The 22,266-nt window shown below is 60.7% G+C and overlaps 2 protein-coding genes across 6 annotated transcripts in view; one reads left to right on the top strand and one right to left on the bottom strand.

Annotated features, from left to right (window-relative positions):
- Positions 1-7,249, top strand: part of TMEM94 (transmembrane protein 94) — a 33,483-nt gene extending 26,234 nt beyond the window's left edge. For 4 of the 5 annotated variants that reach the window (XM_036269168.1, XM_036269167.1, XM_036269164.1 and 1 more), the window contains 18 exons: positions 105-420; positions 656-829; positions 1,163-1,265; positions 1,385-1,602; positions 2,292-2,473; positions 2,561-2,699; positions 2,951-3,066; positions 3,193-3,292; positions 3,618-3,726; positions 3,933-4,122; positions 4,333-4,410; positions 4,714-4,799; positions 5,056-5,137; positions 5,623-5,771; positions 5,868-5,962; positions 6,055-6,148; positions 6,328-6,498; positions 6,648-7,249. In XM_036269168.1, the coding sequence (XP_036125061.1) occupies positions 105-420; positions 656-829; positions 1,163-1,265; positions 1,385-1,602; positions 2,292-2,473; positions 2,561-2,699; positions 2,951-3,066; positions 3,193-3,292; positions 3,618-3,726; positions 3,933-4,122; positions 4,333-4,410; positions 4,714-4,799; positions 5,056-5,137; positions 5,623-5,771; positions 5,868-5,962; positions 6,055-6,148; positions 6,328-6,498; positions 6,648-6,720 (2,475 nt within the window). In that variant the 3' untranslated portion in view covers positions 6,721-7,249. The remainder of the gene's footprint in view (positions 1-104; positions 421-655; positions 830-1,162; positions 1,266-1,384; positions 1,603-2,291; positions 2,474-2,560; positions 2,700-2,950; positions 3,067-3,192; positions 3,293-3,617; positions 3,727-3,932; positions 4,123-4,332; positions 4,411-4,713; positions 4,800-5,055; positions 5,138-5,622; positions 5,772-5,867; positions 5,963-6,054; positions 6,149-6,327; positions 6,499-6,647) is intronic. The other variant, XM_036269166.1, reaches the window with a different exon arrangement.
- Positions 7,250-8,048: 799 nt separating this feature from the next.
- On the bottom strand, positions 8,049-21,309 carry CASKIN2 (CASK interacting protein 2). The gene is made up of 20 exons (XM_036269525.1): positions 21,161-21,309; positions 19,499-19,997; positions 15,647-15,698; positions 15,026-15,123; positions 14,473-14,618; positions 14,267-14,362; positions 14,050-14,180; positions 13,765-13,873; positions 13,318-13,426; positions 12,989-13,083; positions 12,213-12,474; positions 11,972-12,093; positions 11,821-11,881; positions 11,616-11,707; positions 11,311-11,421; positions 11,131-11,232; positions 10,876-11,014; positions 9,255-10,715; positions 8,941-9,163; positions 8,049-8,523 (listed from the first exon to the last, which is right to left on the bottom strand). The coding sequence occupies exons 2-20, from the start codon at positions 19,590-19,592 to the stop codon at positions 8,433-8,435; spliced, it is 3,594 nt and encodes a 1,197-aa protein (XP_036125418.1). The 5' UTR covers positions 19,593-19,997; positions 21,161-21,309; the 3' UTR covers positions 8,049-8,432.
- Between the last annotated feature and the right edge of the window lie 957 nt (positions 21,310-22,266).

The following is a 22,266-nucleotide window of genomic DNA, read 5'->3' as shown; positions in this document are numbered from 1 at the left end:
GATGGGGAAGTGTGAGCACACTGTGCCTGGAAGGCAGTGCCTTCTTTCGGGGGCACCCCTGACCTTCCCAGTCTGAGGCCCCTTCCCCTCCCTGCTTCCCCCAGACCCAGCCTGGGCTGGAGAGCGAGCCCTACGAAGCAGAGGACTTTGTGTGCGACTACCACTTGGAGATGCTAAGCCTGTCGCAGGACCAGCAGAACCCCCCCTGCATCCAGTTCGATGACTCCAACTGGCAGCTCCACCTCACCTCCCTCAAGCCCCTGGGCCTCAACGTGCTGCTGAACCTGTGCAACGCCGGCGTCACCGAGCGGCTGTGCCGGTTCTCAGACCACCTGTGCAACATCGCCCTGCAGGAGAGCCACAGCGCCGTGCTGCCCGTCCACGTGCCCTGGGGCCTCTGTGAGCTCGCCCGCCTCATCGGTGCGTGGCCACCGGCTCCAGACAGAACAGTCCGGGCACGGTGTTTGTCGAGATCACCCTGAACCCCTTGGGTTCTGGCCGTCCCCTTTAACCGGGCACTGCTGTGTGACTGCTTCCTAACCTGGGAAAGAACTGGGAGGAGAGGTGGAGGAGCCAGCGGCCTGGTTGGTGTCCCATGCAGGGGGTGCAATGGTGTGGGCTTCCTCCCAGAGCCCTGACGGCTGCCCTCCTGCAGGCTTCACTCCCGGGGCCAAGGAGCTCTTCAAGCTGGAGAACCACCTGGCGCTCTACCGTCTCCCCAGCGCCGAGATGGTGAAGGAGAGCTCTCTGGGGAGGCTGTCCTGTGTCACCAAGCGGCGCCCCCCACTCAGCCACATGATCAGCCTCTTCATCAAGGACACCACCACCAGTGAGCCTCCCGCACCTGGCCCACCTCAGGCCCAACCTTCCAGGAGCTTGGGCAGGGCTCTGCCTTCCTCGTCCGTTTTTGGGGTGCTGGGCAGATGAGCACCAGAGAGCTTCCTAAGACCTCAGCCATGGCAGGCATTGGCTTGGGCCCCGGGGCTGGGACTGTGAGGGATGGGCAGCTTAGTGCATTCTGCGCAGGCTCTCTGCGGTGAGGCCTCTGATTCCCTCCATCCGCGGGGGCTCTGGCACTGTACAAGGATGGCAGTGTTACCTGTGAGGTCAGTGAGGGGGCCTGGGGCACTCATGGTCCAGCCTTTTTATTCTCTCCCCTCAGGCACAGAGCAGATGCTGTCCCATGGCACAGCGGACGTGGTCTTGGAGGCCTGCACAGACTTCTGGGATGGAGCTGACATCTACCCTCTTTCGGGTTCCGACAGGTGGGTGAGGAAGCACACGCCAGAGGCCAGAGCGTTCGGCTCAGGCGGTCTGCCTTCCCGGCTCACGGGCACGGGGCGTGCGGGACCTCCCGCCTCACTTCCACCCTCTTCCCCGGCAGAAAGAAAGTGCTGGATTTCTACCAGCGAGCCTGCCTGTCTGGCTACTGCTCCGCCTTCGCCTATAAGCCCATGAGCTGCACCCTGTCCTCTCTGCTCAATGGCAAGTGCATCGAGCTGGTGCAGGCACCCGGCCAGAGCAGCATCTTTACCATGTGCGAGCTGCCCGGCACCGTCCCCATCAAGCTGAGCACCCACCGCAACAGCTGGAGCTCCGACGGTACCTGTCGGCCATCCCAGTGGGGGCCGGGAGCAGGGAGGGCTTCCTCAGGGCCGTGGAATCAATGGTAGCAGAGGGGACAGTGGGCACAGCCCTGGACCTGGCACACCACGGTGGCACTCACTATCTGGTGATGTGGTGGAGGCCGTTTGTCTTCTCGTGTATAAACTAGGTGCTGCTTCTGCCCTCCTCGCGGTTTCTTGTGACCCTCGGTGGGATAATATATAGAAAACTGCAGCAGTGTAGAGCAGTAGCCCATATGAATCAGACAAAAGGCTGGGTCACAAACCCTGCTGGAACAGAGGGACTCAGAGTTCCACTGACCCCCACCGCTCCCCGCTCCGCCAAACACTCGGGGTCTTATGACCCAAGGGACTATGAATTGAAGCTCTTGCCGAGGGTGGGGCCAACCTTCTTGTGCAGACCAGGCCTGGGCTGTTGTTACTCGTAGTATTGTCACCGGACTGATGAGTGCCTTTCATTGTCTTTTCTCTTGTGTCTGTTGGCTCCTTCATGTGTCCCGGCTATGTGTGTGCGTGGCTGTGTGTGGTCCTCGGGGCCTGCGTGCTGTTTGGTTTGGGTGTGGCATCTGTGTGTGGCCCTGGGCTGACTCCTGGAATTTGCTGGTTCCTGGTTGTCCTGACTGGGCCGTGTCTTGGCTGGTCTCTGTGCCTTGTGCCCACCTGAAGAAGGGATCGGGGAGGTGCTGGAGAAGGAAGACTGCATGCAGGCCCTGAGCGGCCAGATCTTCATGGGGATGGTGTCCTCCCAGTACCAGGCCCGGCTGGACATCGTGCGCCTCATCGATGGGCTGGTCAATGCCTGCATTCGCTTTGTTTACTTCTCTTTGGAGGATGAGCTCAAAAGCAAGGTGGGGAGAGCCACCCCTTCTGCCACCACTGACCCTTGTTCCCATGGCGTTTGGGCTTATCTGTGCATTGCCATCTGCCTTTTGCAGGTGTTTGCAGAAAAGATGGGCCTGGAGACAGGCTGGAACTGCCACATCTCCCTCACACCCAACGGCGACATGCCTGGCTCCGAGATGCCGCCCTCCAGCCCTAGCCACGCTGGCTCCCTGCACGAGGACCTGAATCAGGGTGAGGGCCAAGGGTGGTGGTGAGCTGAGGTGGGTGTGGGTGACTCCTCCCCCTTGAAGCCACACCAGGAGGAGCCCCATGGAACCCTTCTGATACATACATTTCCTTGGGAAATGGCTTCACTCTCCCTGAGGTAATGGCAGTCGATGGGACGAAAGACCTGCAGGCAGGAAGTTCTGTGCCATCTCCAGGGCAAAGAAAGGCCCCCAGGAGGCTGGCCCCCGGTGAGGGACAGGCTTTCGTCCCCACAGGGTCCCGAGATGATGCAGAAGGGCTCCTGATGATGGAGGAGGAGGGTCATTCGGACCTCATTAGCTTCCAGCCTACGGACAGTGACCTCCCCAGCTTCCTGGAGGACTGCAACCGGGTACGGCAGCAGGGTCTGCAGCCCAGTCCCCTGGAAGTGGCACGAGGCTGGGCCAAGGCAGCGAGGGGAGGGTCGTGGGACCCATGTCCCTGACCCTGAGGGCACTGGTATGTCTGCTTTCTCCAGGCCAAGCTCCCCCGGGGCATCCACCAGGTGCGGCCCCACCTGCAGAACATTGACAATGTGCCCCTGCTAGTGCCCCTGTTCACCGACTGTACCCCCGAGAGTGAGTACTGTGGTCATGGTGACGCAGGCAGCCTGGCCTCTTCCTCCGAGCGTTGCCAAGGCCTGGGCGTGTCGTGGGCTCTTGAGGGGATGTTGGTTTCCCATGCAGGGAGCAAAGGAACCTGGCCTGGGAAGAACTGGGGGGGTCCAGTGGGCTGGAGCCGTGGGTGTGTCCACTTCAGGGAGTCAGAAGTGTCACACAGTTGGGTAGGATGGTCGCAAAGGGGAGCCCACTTCCCTTTGGCTCCTGTCCTGTGGGTTTCTGCCCCGTGCCCCACATGGGGCTCTGCGTTCCTGACTCTGTGCCCCCGACTCTGCCCCCTCAGCCATGTGTGAGATGATCAAGATCATGCAGGAGTACGGGGAGGTGACCTGCTGCCTAGGCAGCTCTGCCAACCTGCGCAACAGCTGCCTGTTCCTCCAGAGCGACATCAGGTCAGAGGGACACGCCTCTCCTCCCGGAAACCCCAGGCGTGGGCTTGCATGGGGCTGGGGCATACTGTATGGCTGATCTTGCCCTGGTTGAGGGGATCAAGGGACCTGGCATGGTGGGGAGAAGAGGGAGCAGGCGCTTGCCCAGTCCCGTGGGAGATGGGGTCTTGCGAAGTGCAGCTGATGGGTGTAACCCTTACGCTGCTCAGCATTGCCCTGGACCCCCTGTACCCATCCCGCTGTTCCTGGGAGACCTTTGGCTACGCCACCAGCACCAACATGGCCCAGGCCTCGGACGGCCTTTCTCCGCTGCAGCTCTCCGGGCAGCTCAACAGCCTGCCCTGTTCCCTGGCCTTCCGCCAGGAGGAGACCATCAGCGTCATCCGCCTCATCGAGCAGGTGGGGGCTCGGGCTGGTGGTGGAGGTGGGGTGCAGGACCTGCTTGGGGTGGGGGTGTCATGCACAGGATCCATCTGGGCTGCCAAGGGCTGGTTCAGCTCCAGGCGAATGTCCCCCAGGCAGTTTGGTTCACAGGAATATCAGGGCATCTGGCTCTCCACTGAGGTTTGGCATCTGTAGGGTCTGAGATCTGCCCCTCCTGGTCCCTAGGCTCGGCATGCCACCTACGGCATTCGCAAGTGCTTCCTCTTCCTGCTGCAGTGCCAGTTGTCTCTCGTGGTCATCCAGGTGAGCCAGGCCAGCAGACATTGTCCCCACCCGCCTACTTCTTCACTCAAGGGCCAGTTGAGTGTCTGAGGCCCATTGGGAGGCTGGGAGGATGCAGCGCAGCCCAGAGGCCCCCAGAGCCTCTCTGCAACCTCTGGGCTTTTGGAGATGACCCCATGAGCAGACAGTTGTCCCCTCCAGCCCTAGCTCCTCTAGGCCAGGACGTGAGCATCTGTCTGGGCACAGGGTGAGGCAGCCTTGGGGCTCCCAGCGTCCTACTGAGTGTCAGAATCTAATCGTGCTTCCTGGCCTCTCCTGGCCTAGTTCCTCTCTTGCCTAGTCCAGCTGCCACCACTGCTTAGTACCACCGACATCCTATGGCTGTCCTGCTTTTGCTATCCTCTGCTCAGGTGAGAAGCTGGCCACCCTTCCGTGCCCAGGCAGGCAGGGTTGGGGTGTCATCGAGCACCCCAGGAGCCCAGGTTCAGGGAGACCTGCTCAGTGCTCACCTCCTGGCACAGGGAGCACCGAGGGGATGCCCCCTTGTCTTATCCCTCCTGCCCACCAACCCTGCCCTCACTCCCAAGACTCCCAAAAGGCTTCCCACATGGGAATTGGGAGACAGAGGGTCACAGTCACTCCCTTCACCCAGTCTCTGCTTTTCAGCATCTCTCTGCTGGGGAAGCCCCCCCATAGCTCCATCATGTCTATGGCAACAGGGAAGAACCTCCACTCCATCCCTAAGAAGGTAAGTGAAGGGGAGCCTGGGAGCCCGGGAGCCGGGGCCTTTCCCAGTGTGAGCGTGGAGGGGGCGCTGGTCCTTGAGGCAGGGAGTGATCAGGACGGGGATTTCCATCACAATGTCCCTGGCCCGGCCAGTGGCTCAGTGGTTGAGCATCAACCCCTGCACCAAGAGGTCACCGGTTCAATTCCCGGCCAGGGCACAAGCCCAAGCTACGGGCTGATCTCCAGTGGGGGGCATGCAGGAAATGGCCAGGGGATGTTTTCATTGATGTTTCTAGCTCTCTCCCCCTCTCCCTCTCTCTAAAATCAATCAATAAAAACAACAACAACAATGCCCCCAGCCAAAGTAGAGGTGGTGATACAGAGGTGGGGTGGGCAGTCCCTGTCCCTATCCTCCGGCCTGGACCTGCCCACTTACTGAAGAGCCCTGTGACTCTGAGTGCCCAGGGGCTGTCACCTCTGGAATGACAGGCCTCCTTGCTCCCGCAGACCCAGCACTACTTCCTGCTCTGCTTCTTGCTCAAGTTCAGCCTCACCATCAGCTCGTGCCTCATCTGCTTCGGCTTCACACTGCAGAGCTTCTGCGACAGCTCCCGGGTCCGCAACCTCACCAACTGCTCCTCCATCATGCTGCCAAGGTGGGTCCCGCCCCTGGCCTCCCACCCCACCCCAGTCCACTTCTCAGGGACCCAGAGAGGGCTCAGAGGAGCTGAGCCCATGCCTTGCTTTGGCAGCCATGCGGACACAGCTCCAGCCTGGTTCGGTGACTTTGCCAACGGGCTGCTACCGGCTCAGAAACTCGCTGCGGCCCTGATTGTCCTGCACACTGGTGAGGGGCCAGTGGTGGCCGGTGGGGTGCCCTGGGGACCAGGCCTTGGGCCGTGGCAAGTCTGACACTCCCTCTGACCCCGTTTCCTGCAGTCTTCATTTCTGTCACCCACGTGCATCGCACCAAGCCCCTGTGGAGAAAAAGCCCCTTGACAAACCTCTGGTGGTCCGTGACGGTGCCCGTGGTGTGAGTATGGCTCGGTGGAGGATCGAGGAGGGCTGCGGCTGTGACGGGGCTATGATCTGAGGGTGGGGTTTAGGCCAGAGATTGAACGGTGCCCTTCTTGAGCTACTGTTGTGCTGAGAAAAGCAGGGGGGGGGGCAAGAAAACTCAGGTTGACGCAGGGCTGCCACCTCCTCCCGCAGGCTGCTGGGGCAGGTGGTCCAGACGGCCGTTGACCTGAAGCTGTGGACGCACAGGGACAGCCGCGTCCACTTTGGCCTGGAGGACGTGCCTCTGCTGACGTGGCTCCTGGGCTGCCTGTCCCTGGTCCTTGTGGTGGTCACCAACGAGATCGTGAAGCTGCACGAGATTCGGTGAGCCCCCAGCAGCGCTCTCCCTCTGGGCCTGGCCATGCTCCCTAAGCCTGTCACCCCTTGGGCACCACTCCCTTGCCTTCTTGCTGCTTATTCCCGTCTCCTCCTGTGGCCTGCCCTGACCCCTATTTAATCTTCTGCCCCATCAGGGTCCGGGTCCGCTACCAGAAGCGACAGAAGCTGCAGTTTGAAACCAAGCTGGGCATGAACTCTCCCTTCTGAGCCAATGGCTATGGTGGCCATAGTGGCCCTGGTCCCTGGGGCTAATACCATACCCATTTCTGAGTCTGGGGAGCTGGTATCGTGAACGTTTGGGGTTTGCTCTCATGCCCCATGGTGTTGGAGGCCCAGATCCCCGTGCCAGACTCAGCTGTCATCTTGACGCCGGGGCTGCTGTGGAGGAGCTAATGAGCGAGGCCTTGTCGGACAGTCCTGGCTCTTCCCTGGGCCTCACCAGGGCATTCTCGAATGTATGACCTCACGTGCTTAGCAGAGGGGCTCTCAGCCCCTCCTCCTGTGGGCGGCCCCTCTTCAGGTCCCCTCACCCAGTGCCCTCCGCTCTGGGGCCTCTGGGCAGGGCTGTGAACCATGCAGGGGGCCAGGGCCTCAACCTTTCTTGGAAGAGCACTGGCAGCAGCTGTGGGAGGACCAGTCAACTTTCAAGGCCACTGTTGAAGGCCAGGGCGATGGTGCATCCTCCCTGCGCCCTCCCATCCTGGTTTCCTGGGGTAGGGGCCTGGCTGAGGCCAAGTACTTCCCCTCCCTCCCTCCCTCCCTCTGTAGGGGAGCCTCACAGGGACCGAAGACGAGAAGGGCCTCCCCCTCGCCCCGGAACCTCCTCCTGTGCCTGCCTTTGAGCTGGCCACGAGTCAGTCTTGGGATACAGCCCAGGGCTCCTTTAGCCCCCTGCATAGTTCTCCTGTGAAAATGTTTTTACTGGTGTATATTTTTTACTGGAAATGAGCCTTTTAGGAATGAATGTAGACTGGTTTGTATTAAAACTTATAAATTGCTTTAAAAAAAACCTGTGGCTGGTCCATGAGGCAGCCACTAAGGGGAGGAGAGGGCCCACGCCCCCCCTTCCACATCAACAGGAGCCCGGGGTCTGGCTCAGGTCCGTAGCACAGATCCACAACACACAGGCCAATCATGTGGAATGACACGTTCATTGGCATTAGTTGGGGTAAGAGGTTAATGGTTACAGAGCCAGGGCCTGGCCACCCAGGTCAGGCTTCCAGCCCGAAGGTGGGCAGTGGCACTCTTGCTGTGGTCTGAAGCCCTTCCCCCACTGCATCTTCTCAGGCAGTTATAGATAGAATAAATTCCATTTAAAATATATGCATTTCTCTCTGCTTAAAAAATAACATTTACAGTTGAAAAAGTTTGGACTTTGGGGGTCTATTAATCCCACTGCCCCCATCCCCACCAGCTTTGCCTCACTGAGGGCAGGCAGGGGAGGGACAGGTGTCTGGCCTGGGCATTGCCACCAGCACTGAGCACGTCCCTGGTGGTTTATTTACATGTCCTATGTACACCTGTGGGGACCCGGCCAGACACGCCTCCTCCAGCCTCTCAGCACCAGGACAGCACAGTCGGCGGCAAGAGAACCTTGGCATAGAAACGAGATACTTGAGGGGGTAGAGACAGCACCCAGAAGCTCTGCCACCGCCTTTCTCCTTGGGCAGGAAGCTCTTACCAGGGTTCCTGTCCAAAGGGTAGGGCTCTCTGCTCAGGTTATACACTGGGAGGGGCTTTCACTGAGAGATCAGGTTCCGACAGGTTCCCTTGGCCCCCCTAGACCTGCAGTGCCGACAGCCACTGGCTCGGAGCAGCAGGAGGGACCCTGCGAGGGCGGCAGGAGCTTCTGCGTCGAGGCAAAGGCAATGGATGCTGCCGGTCCCAGCGGGCACTGCTGAGCTGCAGATGGGTCTAGCTCAGTCCAGCATGGCATCCAGCTGGTCAGCCAGGGCGTCAAACATGGTGCTAATGTCATCCAGAATGTGCTTGGTGGAGGTGCTGGGGGGGCTGCAGTGGGGGAAGGACTTGGTCAGATGGGTCAAAAATCAGATCACCCCACCAGCCCTGGGCAAGGGCGCTGACACTGAGCGCCTGGTTGGTGCCAAGTGCTTTTCGAGAATCTGAATTCTCACACCTCCGGAGCTGGTGGGAGTTACTGTCCCTTCCTTACACATGAGAGCACCGGGGCTCAGGGGTAAGGACTTGCCCAACTCCTGTGCCTCCATACGGCAGCCCCCAGATCCCTACAGGTCAGATCTAGGTGACTCCGGAACATAGGCTCCTCCCATTCCAATGGGATCCCCAAACAGGATCTATCTGTGGTGCCCCTGCCCCCCCACTATCCCAGGACCCTAGGAAAAAGGATGCGGGAAGAGCCTTTCCTGTGCTGCCACCCTCTCTCCCTCCCTCCCCAGCAGCCCTCACCCCTCTCGCTCTTCAGCGCCGATGCTCTTCTCCGCGGCCCGCAGCGCAGCCGCCAGGGATGAGCTGGTCTGTTCCAGTCTCTGCTGCGCCCGGCCGGAGCCTGCAGCCCCAGTGCTCTCCGGCCGCGGAGGCGGTACAGGGCGGGGGCCAAGTCGGGGAGCCAGCTTAGGGCCAGAAAATGCAAGCTGGGTGCAGGCCACAGACACAGGCTTGGGAGCTGTTCCTACAGAGATAAAACGACTGGTTTGTGACTCAACTGGGCTGAACACAAGCCCTGCAAACAGTGCCCAGTCCCCGCAGGCCCTGCCTCATACCTGCTCCGGGCACCTTGATGAGGGCAGCAGAGGGAGCTGGGGGCTCCGGCTCCCCATGCCGCTGATTGCCTGCCGAACTTTCCAGAGCCGGCCCAGGGCAGGAGGGTATGGGGGGCTGGGTTGGGGGGTTGGGAGAAAGAGGGGTCGGAGCTCCTTGAGATGGAAGGCTGCTAGGGTCAGGCTGAGGAGGGCTGGGAGAAGCTGCAGGGGCCTCGCTCGGGGTCTGGGAGGGCAGGGTGCTGGGCATGGCACTGGCCACTCCAAAGGCCAGAAGTGCCGTCTGCAGAGGCTCTCTCTCCCGGCATTTGGGCCTCCGCTTAACAGTGTCTGACTCTGTGAGGTTGAAGTCAAGGCCGGAGGGCACCGGCGTCTCCCGGGGTGGGGGACCGGCTGGCTTCGGCCGCTGTTTGATAGTCAGGTTCCCCTCCTCCGCAAATGGGAGCCCTTCCCCTGAGCTGCCCCGGGATGGGGGTGTCCCCTCGGGCCCTGGATCCTCCTCCTCCTCCGTGTCTGATGCAGGGCCAGCTGGGGCAGGTGGGCCAGGGGGTTCCGATGGGCCAGTTGGTTCACTCAGTGTTCGCCTTCGGGGCCCTGTGGCCCCCTCTTTGGGCCCTAGGCTTCCATCTAGTGGAGGTGGCTCCGGGGTGGGGCCAGAGACAGAGCTGAGGCGCTTTGGAGGAGGTGGTGGGGGGCCTTTACGTCGAGCCCGAAGGGCAAAGGACTGGCTACGGGGAGCCCCTCGAGCTGGGGTCTGGCTAGGGCCAGTCCGGGCTAGGGCACTGCGTCCTGGTCGCCGAGTGAGGGTGGCATAACTGCCCAAGGCACTGCCCACTGGCCCTTCAGCCTCCCCCTCTGCCTCCCCCTCGGCCGGGCCAGGCCGGCTCAGGCTGTGAGACCGGCGCTTGGGCCGAGGTGGGTCTGGAGGAGCAGGGGGGCCAGCCAAGTATGAGAAGGCTCGGGGTGCACCTGGAGGTGGTCCTGGAGCTGGGCTGGAGGGTGAGCCCTGGGGGTACATAAAAACATATGGGGGAGGCCCCTGGCTAGGAAGTGGGGAACAAAGCTTAGGGGGCCACTCTGTGCCCTCTGGAAGGTTCCTTTCTTGTGGGGTGCTGGCCTCTCCACTACTGGGCTGAGGGGTAGGCTGTTCCTGTGAGTGACCAGACCCTCGTGAGCGTGCTCCAATGCTCTCCTGGCTCGGGGAGCGGGCAGGGGGGAGGGGGAGGGGCTCAGGGCCCCCCCCTGCCATGGCTGCCTGTAGCTCTGGGCTCAGCTCGCTGCCCTGAAAGGTCAGGAGGCGTGGGCCAGCTGCGGCAGGTCCGTCCCCGTTCTCCAGCCCCTCGATGGCCATCAGCTCTGGGCCCCTGGCCGGCCGGCGGCCCTCTCCTGGGGTCTCCCCCTGCAGCAGGCCCCGCCGAAGTTCCGCCAGACGCTTCACACCGAGCATAAGCTTCTTCTGATGACCTGAGATGGACGGACGGATATGGGTGGCAGGGTTCCCTGGGGCTGGAAAAGTGCACCCCAGTCTCTCTTGAACCCTGTTCTCTGCTCGGGTCTGGACCCTGGAAAGGTTTTAGAGGCACTGGGCGCCTGGCCAGAAGGCCATGGAGCAGTCAGGACTCACCAAGCTTGTTGACACCGATCTCCTGCAGCTCCTCCCAGGTGAGGTCGGCCACCAGCCCCATGGAGTCGTAGCCACTGCTCAGCAGCTGCTTGTGGTACTGCGGCAGCCCCAGCGCGCACAGCCACTCCAGCAGGTCCGCCTGGAGGAGCACCGCGGTCGTCAGAGCTGGCTCCCCAGCCAGCCTTGGCCCCCAAGCCAGGAAGGCATCACACAGCCTCAGCTGAGGCTGGGAGCCCGCGCCAGCTGCCCACTCACCGGGATGTAGTTGGGCAGCCACTCAGTGATGCTGAGCTGGGCGATCTCCGAGGCGATCTTCTTCCTGTGCCCAGGCTTGGTCACCCCAATGGCCGTCAGGTCCTGCCACACAGAGTCATGCCATCAGGCCCCCTCCTCCGCCCGCTGGATCCTCCACTGCCCTCCTGCAGGGGCACCTACCTCAGGCGTCATGCGGCTGATGGTTGGCACGTCGTAGCCAGCCTGCAGAAAGTGGGCAGTGTAGCCTTCCAGCTGGAACTCACGCAGCCAGTTATAAATGGCCTGAGCATCCTGTGGTGTCGGGATAGGGGTGACGTTAACGGAGCGGAATCTGCTGAGCAGGGGCCAAGGCCAAAGCCCAGCCATCTGCCCCAGCCTCCCCTAGGGGCCTGGCCTGAGTGGCCTGTGAAGGGACTTAAGTCCATACTGTAGCCCATCTGACCTCCACCCTGGTCCTGCAGCCCACTCCCCAGTGGAGGTCACACCTTCCCCTCTAGCAGCTGCTCCGGCCTCACGTCCTGGGTGAAGAGCTGTTCCCCAGAGTGACAGTTGGCCAGAGGGCGGTGGCCCAGGTTGTCTTCAAGGAGGGACAGGAATAGAATCAGGGGTGGCAGGACGAAGGGGTGCCAAGCCCTCAGCCGCCCATCTGCACCTCCCCCAGCCCGTCCAGGTCTCATTTATCCCTCCTACCTGCCAGGGACGGGGGGTGCAGTCCTGCCAGCACCTGGTCCTCTCCAGCAGAGGTAAGTGGCTGCAGACAGGGAAGGAGCCAACTCAACGTTCCAGGAATTGGCAGCAGGAGGGTGAGCCCTGCCCTGTCCCAACACCCACTCCCTCCTACCTGGGCGTTCTCAATGAGGAGCCCAGTGCCGTGGCCATTGGTGCCCTCAGAACTCTGCCCGCTGCCAGCACTGCGGATACTGCCCACGCTGCCCTCACTGCCCACGCTATTCCTGTCACCTGCTGCAGGGGGCAGAAGCAAAGGGGTTAGAGCCCCAGTTGGCCCTGCCAACAGCTGACTGGCAGCTTGCCAAAGCCAGACACCCACCCTGGCGCCAACACTGCCCTCGGGGAGGATGTACCTGGGCTGTCTGGGCTGAGGCCCACCCGAGGGAGCTGGCCATAGGTGAGAGGGTGCAGGGAGTCATCAGCAGGGGGCTGTGGTGTCCGGGAGAAGTTTGGGCGCAGGGGGGTGGGCGCAGAGGGGAGGCGGGGTGCAAGGATGCCCACACGCTTGCTGACCACCTCGACAATGCCAGGGGGAAAGTAGCCCACACGGTCTGTGCCCCTCTGGCTCTCGTGAATGTGCCCCTTCCAGCGGCCATCGGGATGCTGCTCGAGCACCTGTGGCAGATGGGGAGGGGGGTGCAATGGTTACTTCCTGTATCGAGCAAGGGCAGGCGGCCAGCCCTGCAGCTGCGGTCCTCGACACCCAAGAAGCTGGTCTCTGATGCCCAAGTCAGCCCCAGTTCTGCCCCTGCCATCAGTATCCAGCCCAATTCCTCTGTGCCTCTGGGACGTACAAACCAGAGTTCTGGAGTCAGCCAGGGTTGAAATCCCAACTCCACTACTTGCTAGCTATGTGGCCTTGGGAAGTCACATTAACTTTGCTAAGTCTCAATTTCATCATCTCTAAAACGGGAAAGGTGACAGCGTCTACCTTACCTGGATTGGAAAGACATAAATGATATAGTTCAGATAAAGACCTTGGTGCAGAGCTTAATCCACAGCAGGTACCCAAGTAAGTGACAGAAATCACTTGTATTCGCAAAGAAATGCCTGCACCCGGTCCTCACCGTAATGACGTCCCCTGCACCCGGTCCTCACCGTAATGATGTCCCCTGCACCCGGTCCTCACCGTAATGACGTCCCCTGCCCGGACGTTGAGAGCAGTGGGATCATGGAGGTTCCAGAAATCCTTGAGCGCTCGAACCTTCAGGATCCCCGAGGCCTCTAAGAGAAGGGGGAGGGCAGGTGTCATCTGAGGGACATCTTCCTACCTCTTCTGTCCCCTCCATGACCCTCCCCCAGGTCCCTGCCTCATCAGCCCACAGCATTCCCCCTGACTAGTGCCAGCCCCAGCCCCAGGAGTGACATGCTGCTCCTGTGACATCCACTCCTGCTCCGCTTCCTGGTACCCACTGGATGGGGGACCCCGGGGCTGGGTCTTCTCCCACACACACTCACCCCTCAGTAGCTGCTTGATTTCCCGGCTGGCCTGGGAGGTGGTGAACTGATTCACAATGTCCAGCGCTGTCTGGTTATACGTGTTCCGAATGTTCACGTCCACCCCGCCCTGCGGTCACAGTGTGGAGTGAGTGTGTGCCAAATACTTTGCTTGTCATTTCCCCCCATCCTCACAACTACCTAGGAGGGAGGTATTCTTTTCATATTTTACAGATGAGGGAATAGAAGCTCAGAGATAGGGTCAAGGACAAGCTCAAGGTCACTCAGCTAGTAAGAGGCAGAACCGGGGCTTAAACAGGTCCATCTGCTCTCCAGCCACTCAGCCACCACCCATGAAAAACACCACGGTGGTGGTAGACACCCCTCAGAGCTTCCACAGCCGGTCTCCGACCCAGCGTCTGCTGGGGCTCTGTACACCTGCGGGGATGAGCAGGTGCCCAAACCCACCTCCAGGAGCAGCCGCACCACCTCCGTTTTGCCGTATAGTGCAGCCTCGTGCAGCGCTGTGCCCGTCTTGGTCTGGCGGTTGATCTCAATCCCAGCTCTCAGGAGCTGTCTGTGGAGGGGAGGGGTCAAAAGGGTGGTGGGGGTGGGAGAGGAAGCCAATTGCTGGAGCAAGGGAGAGTGATCCTGAGCAAGGGTGAAGAGGGCAACAGGGCAGGGCACCGAGGGGACACTGCCGGCCCCACAGGAAAGGGATGAGGAAACGAAGGTGGGGGGAGCGGTGGGTACCTGATGACCTCTCGGTGGCCGTTCTTGGCAGCCAAGTGCAAGGGCGTGGTGTAGTTGGGATCACACGGGTCCTTGGCCTCACCCTCCAGCAGGGCCACACATAAGTGACTGTTCAGTAGCAGCTGGGCCACCTGCAGCAACAAGCAGCCAGGTGGAGCCTCCTCTTGAGACCCCACAAACGCCCAGAACCCAGCCCCCCAAGGGCTGCAGGCCTCACCTTGAGCCGCCCAAATTCGCAGGCAAGGTCCAGGGGCGTCTTCTTGGCCTTGTTGACCAGGCACGGGTTGGATTGATGCTGGAGGAGCATTTCTGACTGGGGGGGAGGGGGGAGCTGAGTGAGGGGTCTGGCCTGGCCAGTCCCTCTGTGCTAGCCCTGGTCCTCTGCCCCAGTGCCCCTGAGAGCGGGCGGGCGGGCTCACGTACCACTTCATAGTGGCCGTACTGGGCAGCCAGGTGCAGTGGGATCTGCCCGTCCAGAGAGGCGGCATTGACAGCCGCTGAGGCCCGCAGCAGCAGCCTCACAGGCTCCAGCCGGCCCTGCCAGGCGGCATAGTGCAGCGGGCGCATGCCTGCGAAAGGGAAGGCAGTTCTGAGGGAGGTACTGGGACGGTGTGGGGTCAGGGGAGAGAACTGAGCAGGGTCCGAGCCACCCCAGCTGGAAGGGAGACAGACCCAGCAGAAGTGATGCTGGCTTCACCTGGGCTTGGTCAGGAAGAGGTCCGGCTGCATGAGGCTGAAGCCAGAATCCCACCTTGCCCACCATGGGTGATCTGGTGACCTCATGACAACAATGTAACCTCAACCTCTTCATCTGGATACTGGGATATCAGTACCACCAGAAAACGATGAAGATTAAAGAGGTGGAAAAGCATTTGCAAGCCCAGAGACACTATGCCAACATCTATTAGCATTGCTCTGCTGTAGCAGAAGCAAGCTCCGACCACACGGTCTAAGCTGGGGCCCACTGGGGTCTCACCATTGCTGTCCTTGATGTCCACGGTGGCCTGAGCCTCCAGCAGCAAGGCTATGAGCTCCAGGCTGCCCCCCAAGGCAGCATGGTGAAGAGCAGAGAATCTGGTGTGGTGGGACACATGGTGGGGGTGTCAGTGAGCAGCCCCTACCCCCCAAATCCTTGTCTTCCCTGCGAGACCCATCCTGGGGGCTGGCGGGGCTGGGTTGCTTGCCCACTGCGCCCTCCCGCCCCCACCCTCCAGCCCTGCCGTGGGAGCGCAGAGCAGCCGAGCTGCAGCATGAAAGGGCTCAGTGTCTGGGCTGAGAGGCCTGTTTGTCTGGCCTCACCCCCCAGCCGGCCCAGGGGAGGGGGCCGTGGGAGCAGGAGCCTGAGGGCTCCTATCCTCTAGGGAGAAAAGGGGGCTCAGCAGGAATCTGACCCAAGGAGGCCCCTCAGAGAGCACCAGGGCCCCTCCCCCTCTCAGGGGCAGGACCCCTCCCTCCCATCCCATCGGGGCAGGGCCCGGCTTTCAGCAAACATACTTCAAGGGCCAAGTTTGAGAGGGGAAAAGGCTCTGGGCCCCAGGCCTTTCTTCCTTGTCCCCCCTGCACCCCACAGCTCTCAGGAGGTGCGGGGCTCACTTACCCGTCAGCATCCTGGTAGTTGACGTTGAGTCTCTTCGTGGAGCCGAGAAGCTCTGGGGATCAGAGCAGGAGGCATCAGGGCACCTTAAATGATCCGCCCTTAGCCACACCCTAACCCAGCGCTCCCTCCCCATCCACCTGCCAATCCAGCTGACCTCTTGGTGTGCAGGAAAGCACCTGCCCCATGGCCCTCTAGTGTCCTGTCCCTATGGCTCCCCACCCTGGCCCACTGGCCCATCAGCTCGAGGGCACCAAGCGCAGGGAGCTGCTGCAGCAGTGGCCTAGCTTTCCTGGGCCCCCAGCCCAGCTCGTTTATAGAGCCGAGGGGGTGGGGAGGGGCGGTTGGCATGCTGTGCCCTCTACAGACAGGCCCACGAGCGCATGGTTAGCATTCCTGCCTGAACGGGCCAAGAAACAAATCTCATTGTCCCGCTGGGCCGAAGGGGCTGGGAAGGAAAGGACAGGGGCATTAGAGGCTCGAGATTGCAAGGGCAGATGCCAGGGCTGCCCAGGGCCACAAGCCAAGCCCTACAACATCTCTGAATGGAGCATAGTAGAGAAGGTGGTGTCAGACAGACCTACACTATACCCTGGCTGTGTGATCTTGGTCAAGTCACTTCATCTCTCAGGTTCAGTGTCCTCATCTATAAAATGGGCTGATCACAAACCTGCTCACAAGGGTTGAGTACCCTGTCAGTATGCAAAAGATGGAAGCTATCACCACTTAGCACTCCTTATCACCAAGATACTGTCTTCCAGCAAAAGCTGGTACAGTCCCTGTACTGGCCAGTCTCTGCACCCAGAGGCCCTAGGCAGGAGACTCTGCTGGGTGGTGGCGAGAGGCTAGAAGCATGGGCAGGATGCTGGCTCATCGCCCTCGGGGACAGAGACGGGACTCATGCAGGTGTGTTCCACGCATGAGCCAGGGCATGGCCGGGGGCTGTCCTTGATAAGTGTCGGGGATGGGAGGTGAATGCCTGTCATAAGCAGCCCCTGCCTCCTGCCAGAACCCACCCCTGCAGGGAAGGAGGAGGCCTGGCTCAACCCAGGCAGGCAGGGTGCCAAGCATGCTGGTCCAGGCCTGCCCCCAGGCCCTGGTGGGCCTCTGAATACCCCAGCAAGACAGGGCATCCTTCCAACAGGGAGGGACCAACCCTGAAATGACGAGTGTGGGATGGGGAGGGAGGGGACAGCTACATTTAGGGCTGAGCTGAATTATGCTATTGCTGAAAAGGTAAATACAGAACCAAGGAGTGACTAAGAAGTGAGGAGTTGGGGGCCACCGAGCAGCACAGGCCTCCCAGTCTTCCTCTAGCCCCCTTGGAAAGTCCTTGTCACACAGAACCATTCAGAGCAGTGGGAAGAACAGGGGCAGGAAGTGCCTGGTTCAAATTCTTCTTACTGGCTATGGCGCCACTCTGAGCCTCAGTGGCGATGACGAGGGCAGCAGGGAAGAGACACAGAAAGCCCCTCCACCTGCTGCCAGCCTGGACAGTTGGGGATGGGCAGCTTAGTGGTGAGGTGCAGCCTCTCAGGGGAGTGGCAAGACAATGTGACAGGAGAGACAGGAACAGGGGCTGGGCCAGGCTGGGTGGCTCCGTTCTCTCCAGAACAATGGCCGGAAAGGCGGTGGGGGGAGAGGCTCACAGCCACTGGACTGGGGACCTTGGTGGGAGGGCGGAGGGTCCTGGGTCTGGAATGGCTCCAGGCACTTCCCCTTGAGCACAACCTTCTTTCCCGGCCTGGCTCTGCCGGGTGGAAGGGTCACTCCTGATTTAGGCTAGGGCAGAGGATGTGAGCTCAGCGGGCCACCCCCCAGCCCACTCCATTTCCTCTGGCCAGAGAAGTAGACAGTTCAGAAAAGGGAGTGGGGGAAGGAGGGAGTCTGCACTTTCAGAACAATCCTAGGTAACTCTGATGAGCAGCCAAGTGTGGGAGCACAGGCAGGAGGGCCGGCGTGTCTCTGATCTGCCGCACAATGGCTATGTGACCTTGGGCTCTCTGAGTGGCAGTTTCCTTATCGGTAAAGTGAATGTAGAGGCAGGGAACTAAGGGGTTCACAATAATTCATGAACTGTAAGGTCTGCAAATGTTACCTTATGATTTCCTTTTTGTCACCAGCTTTCCCAGCTTTTCAGAGGACTGGGAAGGGAGGCACAGTGCCAGGGCCTCATGAGGAGTCCCAGGACCCATGTCACTCCATGCCTGTGCCCATGCTCTGTGCAAGTGCCTTTGGGGGCTTGGGGAAGGGACCGCTTCCCCCACAAACATTTCCCCCTGAGTACAGGGAACCTTCCTGGAGCCTCGGAGCCAGCTGCGAGGTTCCCACCACCAGCCGCCAGACCCCACCCACTTGTCCTCCTTAGGACCTCACTTCGAGGCCCCAGGGCTGTGAGGCCAACAGCAGCTTCACCAAGGCCGCACTGGGCAGGTCGCCAAAAACAACACAGAGGTGAAAGGAGGAGGGTGAGTGGCTCCCACTCTTGGGCCTCCAGGGACCTCTTTAGCACTTTCCCTCCATCGTGCTCACCCTGTACCCACTTTCCCAGGGCACAGAGACATCCCCACAGCTCCATCGCCCTATACCCTGGCCTCCTGCCCCTGTGTGCAAGTGGGAGCCTCTGGGCCCTTAAAATCCTTCTTTCTGGCACCCACGCTAGCAGGTGTAGGTGGGGATAATTAAATGTTTTCATTAGCCAAGGTGTATCTTGGGGCTAGGACCCTCCCTCCTCCAGTCCCAGTATGGTAGCAGCAGCCACCTCCTGCCCTTGCTGGTATAGGAACTCGAGGGGACAAGTCCAGTGTCCTCCTGGGAGGGCCCAGAGAGCTCACCCTGAAGCCCAGAGGTCTAATCTCCTTGGGGTCTCAGAGCAGAGATTACCGAGAGATAGGGCTCAGGTGTGGCCACCTGTGCATGAAACCCCCACAACCCTGTCAAGACTAAAGACCTCAGGCTGTGGAGAAATGTCCAGAAAATTAGCTTAAGCCACACCCCACCAGGGGACACAGGAAGGTAAATCAAGGGGAAGGTTTTTGTTTTTTGTTTTTTAATGTGATCAGGTAGTGATGGACTTTGTTTTAGACAGAACTCTTTGTGCGTGTGTGCATGTGTGCGTGTGGGTGTGTGTGTGTTAATCCTCACCAGAGGATATTTTTCCATTGATTTTTAGATAGAGTGGAAGGGAAGGAGGGAGGGAGAGAGAGAGAGAGGGACACATTGATTGGTTGCCTCCTGCACGACCCCCCCACCAGGGCTCGAATCTGACCGGGAATCAAACCCAAGACCCTTTGGTTCACAGGCCAATGCTCTAACTGCTAAGCCAAACTGGCCAGGGCTAGAACTCTCTTTTTAAAGCTACTTTATAGACATTCCCATTAAACTAAGACATAAATGCAGAGATGACCCAGTTGAAGTGATGTGGGTCAGGGGTGGAGTTCTATCTGTTTAGTCTTTCCCAAACCACTGTCAGAAACCCCGTGGACCTAGAACAATCGGAAAAACCACCTGCTAGGAGAAAACCCCACGAGGGCAGGAATTCCGGTTGGTTTCATTCACTGCCGAGATCCAGTGCTTTAGAACACAGCCCAGCTGGCACACAATGGGCACTCAAAAAAATCTGAATGAATGCACTTCAACCCTTTTCCTTTACAGGTGAGGAAACTGAGCCCCAGAGAGGTTATGTGATTTGCCTGACACACAGCAAAGGGGACCCAACTTCCTCTCTGGCTTTCCCACACAGAGACAGTTCTCCCCTTCCATGTCCCTAGGTCACAGTGACCCCCAAGCCTCTCTCTGCAACCTGAGCACTCAGGGGAGGGTCTCAGCTGCACAGTCACCCCATCAAGTACTCACTTGTCTTTGCAGCCTTGACTTTAGCCACCAGTTTTTGTACACCAGTCACATCTCCGTTCTTGACAGCAAGGATCAGGTCCTGTTCACGACCCATCCTGGTCCCTGGGCTGGGCTCTGGGCTCAGAAGTCCAGGGGAGAGGCACGAAAACTGTGCTAAGCCAAGGCGTCAGAGTGCCATGCCTTGGCCCTTTGGAGGGCCAGGCGTCCCGGGGGAACGTGTCTGGTGTCTCAGGCAATGGGTTTCTTGTCAGGCACTGACAGGTACTCCAACAAGGTGCTTCGTGAGCTGCCGCCACAAGCAGGAAAGCTGATCTCTGAGGGGGTGGAGGCTGCTCGGAAATCTGGACAGATAACAGCTTGCAGCTTCCGACAGCCCAGGATGGGCTGGGACTGGGCACGCCAATCTTCCCAGCGTGGCTCAGGAGCACCAATGCCCACCCAGAAAGCAGCCAGCATTCCCTCAGGCCTTGGGCAGCAGTAGTGGACAGGTCGCAGGGTTCTGGAAAAGGTGCAGTGCCTCTGCTGAGGGCGAGGCCAGAGCCTGCAAGGGTCCCAGAAGCAGGGCTCTGAAGAAGAGCAGGACAGGACCTCCAGGGAGCCCCCAAACCGCCTTGGCTGCCCTTATGAGCCAAGGGAGGGGCTGAGCCACTCAAGGCGGGAAGGGAGCTGCCATGCATGAGAGGAATATTTGGAGGGGGCAGAGGTGGCATTCTGGGAGGGGGAGGCTGAGTCATTGAGGCCCCAGGGCACCTGGCAGCATCTCAACCTGGGGCAGGCTGGGCAGCAGCCTGTTCTTCACAGCCCAAGGCGCTGACACCCACGGACAACTGTTGGGCCAGGAGGTGGGGCCTGGGAGGGTCAGGCACAGGCAGGTAGGAGGGGTCACTCCCTGTGGAAGGCTCCTGCCCCAGACTCCTATCTATGCTTTACTATAAAAGCTGGAAGCCCTGGCTGCAGGGCTCTTTATGAATTCAGAGAGGGAGAGGGATGGGGAACTTATGGCCCCCCACTTCTGGTAGGGGTCTGCCTGCTGCACAGGGAGGCTTTACAGCACCTGTTGCTGACCTATCCTCACCCCTTGTGCGGGTTGGAGAAGCAGCTGGGCAAAGAAGAGAGACAAGAGCTGGGGCACGGCTGCCAAATGGGGCTGTCTGGCCCCCCAAGCCTGAACCTGGGGTCCAGAGCCCCAACTTCACTGCAGAAAAGCCTACGTCAGTTCCTCATTGGCCACTAATTTGTTGCCCGAGTCCTGTGGCATGACACCCGGGCAGGCCTGGGGCTCTGGCTGGGAACCCCTCACTCTCAAAACGTCCCAAGCCCAACCCAGATGGCACTCCCTCTCATGGCCCGCGGCCGACATTGGGGGAGGGTGCCCCTGGCAGTGCCTGGGGTCGGGCTGGCTCCCCCGCCCCCCGGAATGCCTGCCCAGCGCCGCGCAAACCCCCAACCCCAACCCAGCCCAGGCCGACCTGGGGAACAAAGCGGCGGGAGGGACCGACTGGGACAAGCGCCGGAGGGACTGATGCGGGAGGACGGAATAAGGAGGCGCGAAGGAGGACGGAAGGAGCAAAGAGACGGAGGCGCCCGCCGAACCCGCAGGAAAAGTTAGTTTGCGCCCGCCCTCAAGGGTGCTGACCACCAGCTCAGGCCACGCAGTCTCACCTTTCCCAGCCGCCCCGCCGGGGGTCCGGTTGGCCCGGCGCGGTCCCTGGCACTCTGGATGGTGGCTCCCACTGCCCCCCTTACCCCCTTTCTCCTCCTCCTTTTCCAAGGCCGGCTAGGCGCCTCCCGCAGGAAATCCCGCCCCTCCCCCCTCCCTCCCGCCGGATCGGGAGCGGAGGGACCGTCCCGGCCGCGCAGTCCGACTGTCAGTCAGCGCCTGCGGCCCCGCCCCTATCCGCGGCAGGCCCCACCCCCATCGCTCCCTGGCGGACCAGAGAACTGGACGGTCAGCGCATGCGCCCAGGTGAAGCGGAGGGTGTGGGGGCGAGAGCTCCAGTCGCCGAACCGGGGCGACCTGGGGCTCTGGGGTTTAGGCCGAAGGGTTTGTGACTGGGTGGAAAAGGAAACGTGACGTGCAGGAGTCTGGGAACCTAGACTCAGGGACCCCACTTGGGAAGCCCCTCTTTCTCTTTGCCCCTCACCCCTCCCGAGGCTCCCGCAGCGACCTCGGCTCGCGTCCAGAGTCGCCGATCCACCGGCTGGTTGGAGCAATGGCGCCACCTCGCGGACGGTATCGGAACGGCCCACGGTGGCGGCGGGGTGGACCCCAGCCTCGAGGAGGTGCTAAGGACAGACTGGGGTGGCGCTTCAGCACCATCGTGGGCCGGACAGCGCCTCCCGCTCCCGGGTCCTCGAGAGCTGGCTTCCAAGCCCCTCGGGAGGGACCTAACGGCGGACCCTGAAGGAAACCCGAACCTTCCCAGAAAGCACCTGCCAGCCAAGGTGGCCTTCAGTAAGCGAAGCTGGAATTCAGGAACCCGCCATGCTCCCTTCTCTAAACCCCCTCTTCTTCCGTCCTCGTCCAGCCAGACGGTGGGGACTGAAGCAACCCAGGGCTGCGGAGAGGAGGGCCACGTGTCGACTATTCATACTACATTTTCAGACGCCAGGTTCCCCAGGTTTTTCTAGAGGAACTAGGGACAGTAGAGAGAAGCTCCTACAAATCCAGAAACCTGCAAACTCTGCCCCCGGAATCGAGGTACAAGATCGCGCTGGGAGCCAGGACAGGTAGGAAAGTGGAGAGCCCGTGGGTGGATCCGGTGACG

Source organism: Molossus molossus, unplaced genomic scaffold, assembly GCF_014108415.1.
Source record: "Molossus molossus isolate mMolMol1 unplaced genomic scaffold, mMolMol1.p scaffold_m16_p_19, whole genome shotgun sequence".
NCBI lineage: Eukaryota > Metazoa > Chordata > Mammalia > Chiroptera > Molossidae > Molossus > Molossus molossus.
This window is presented reverse-complemented; position numbering and strand designations above follow the sequence as displayed.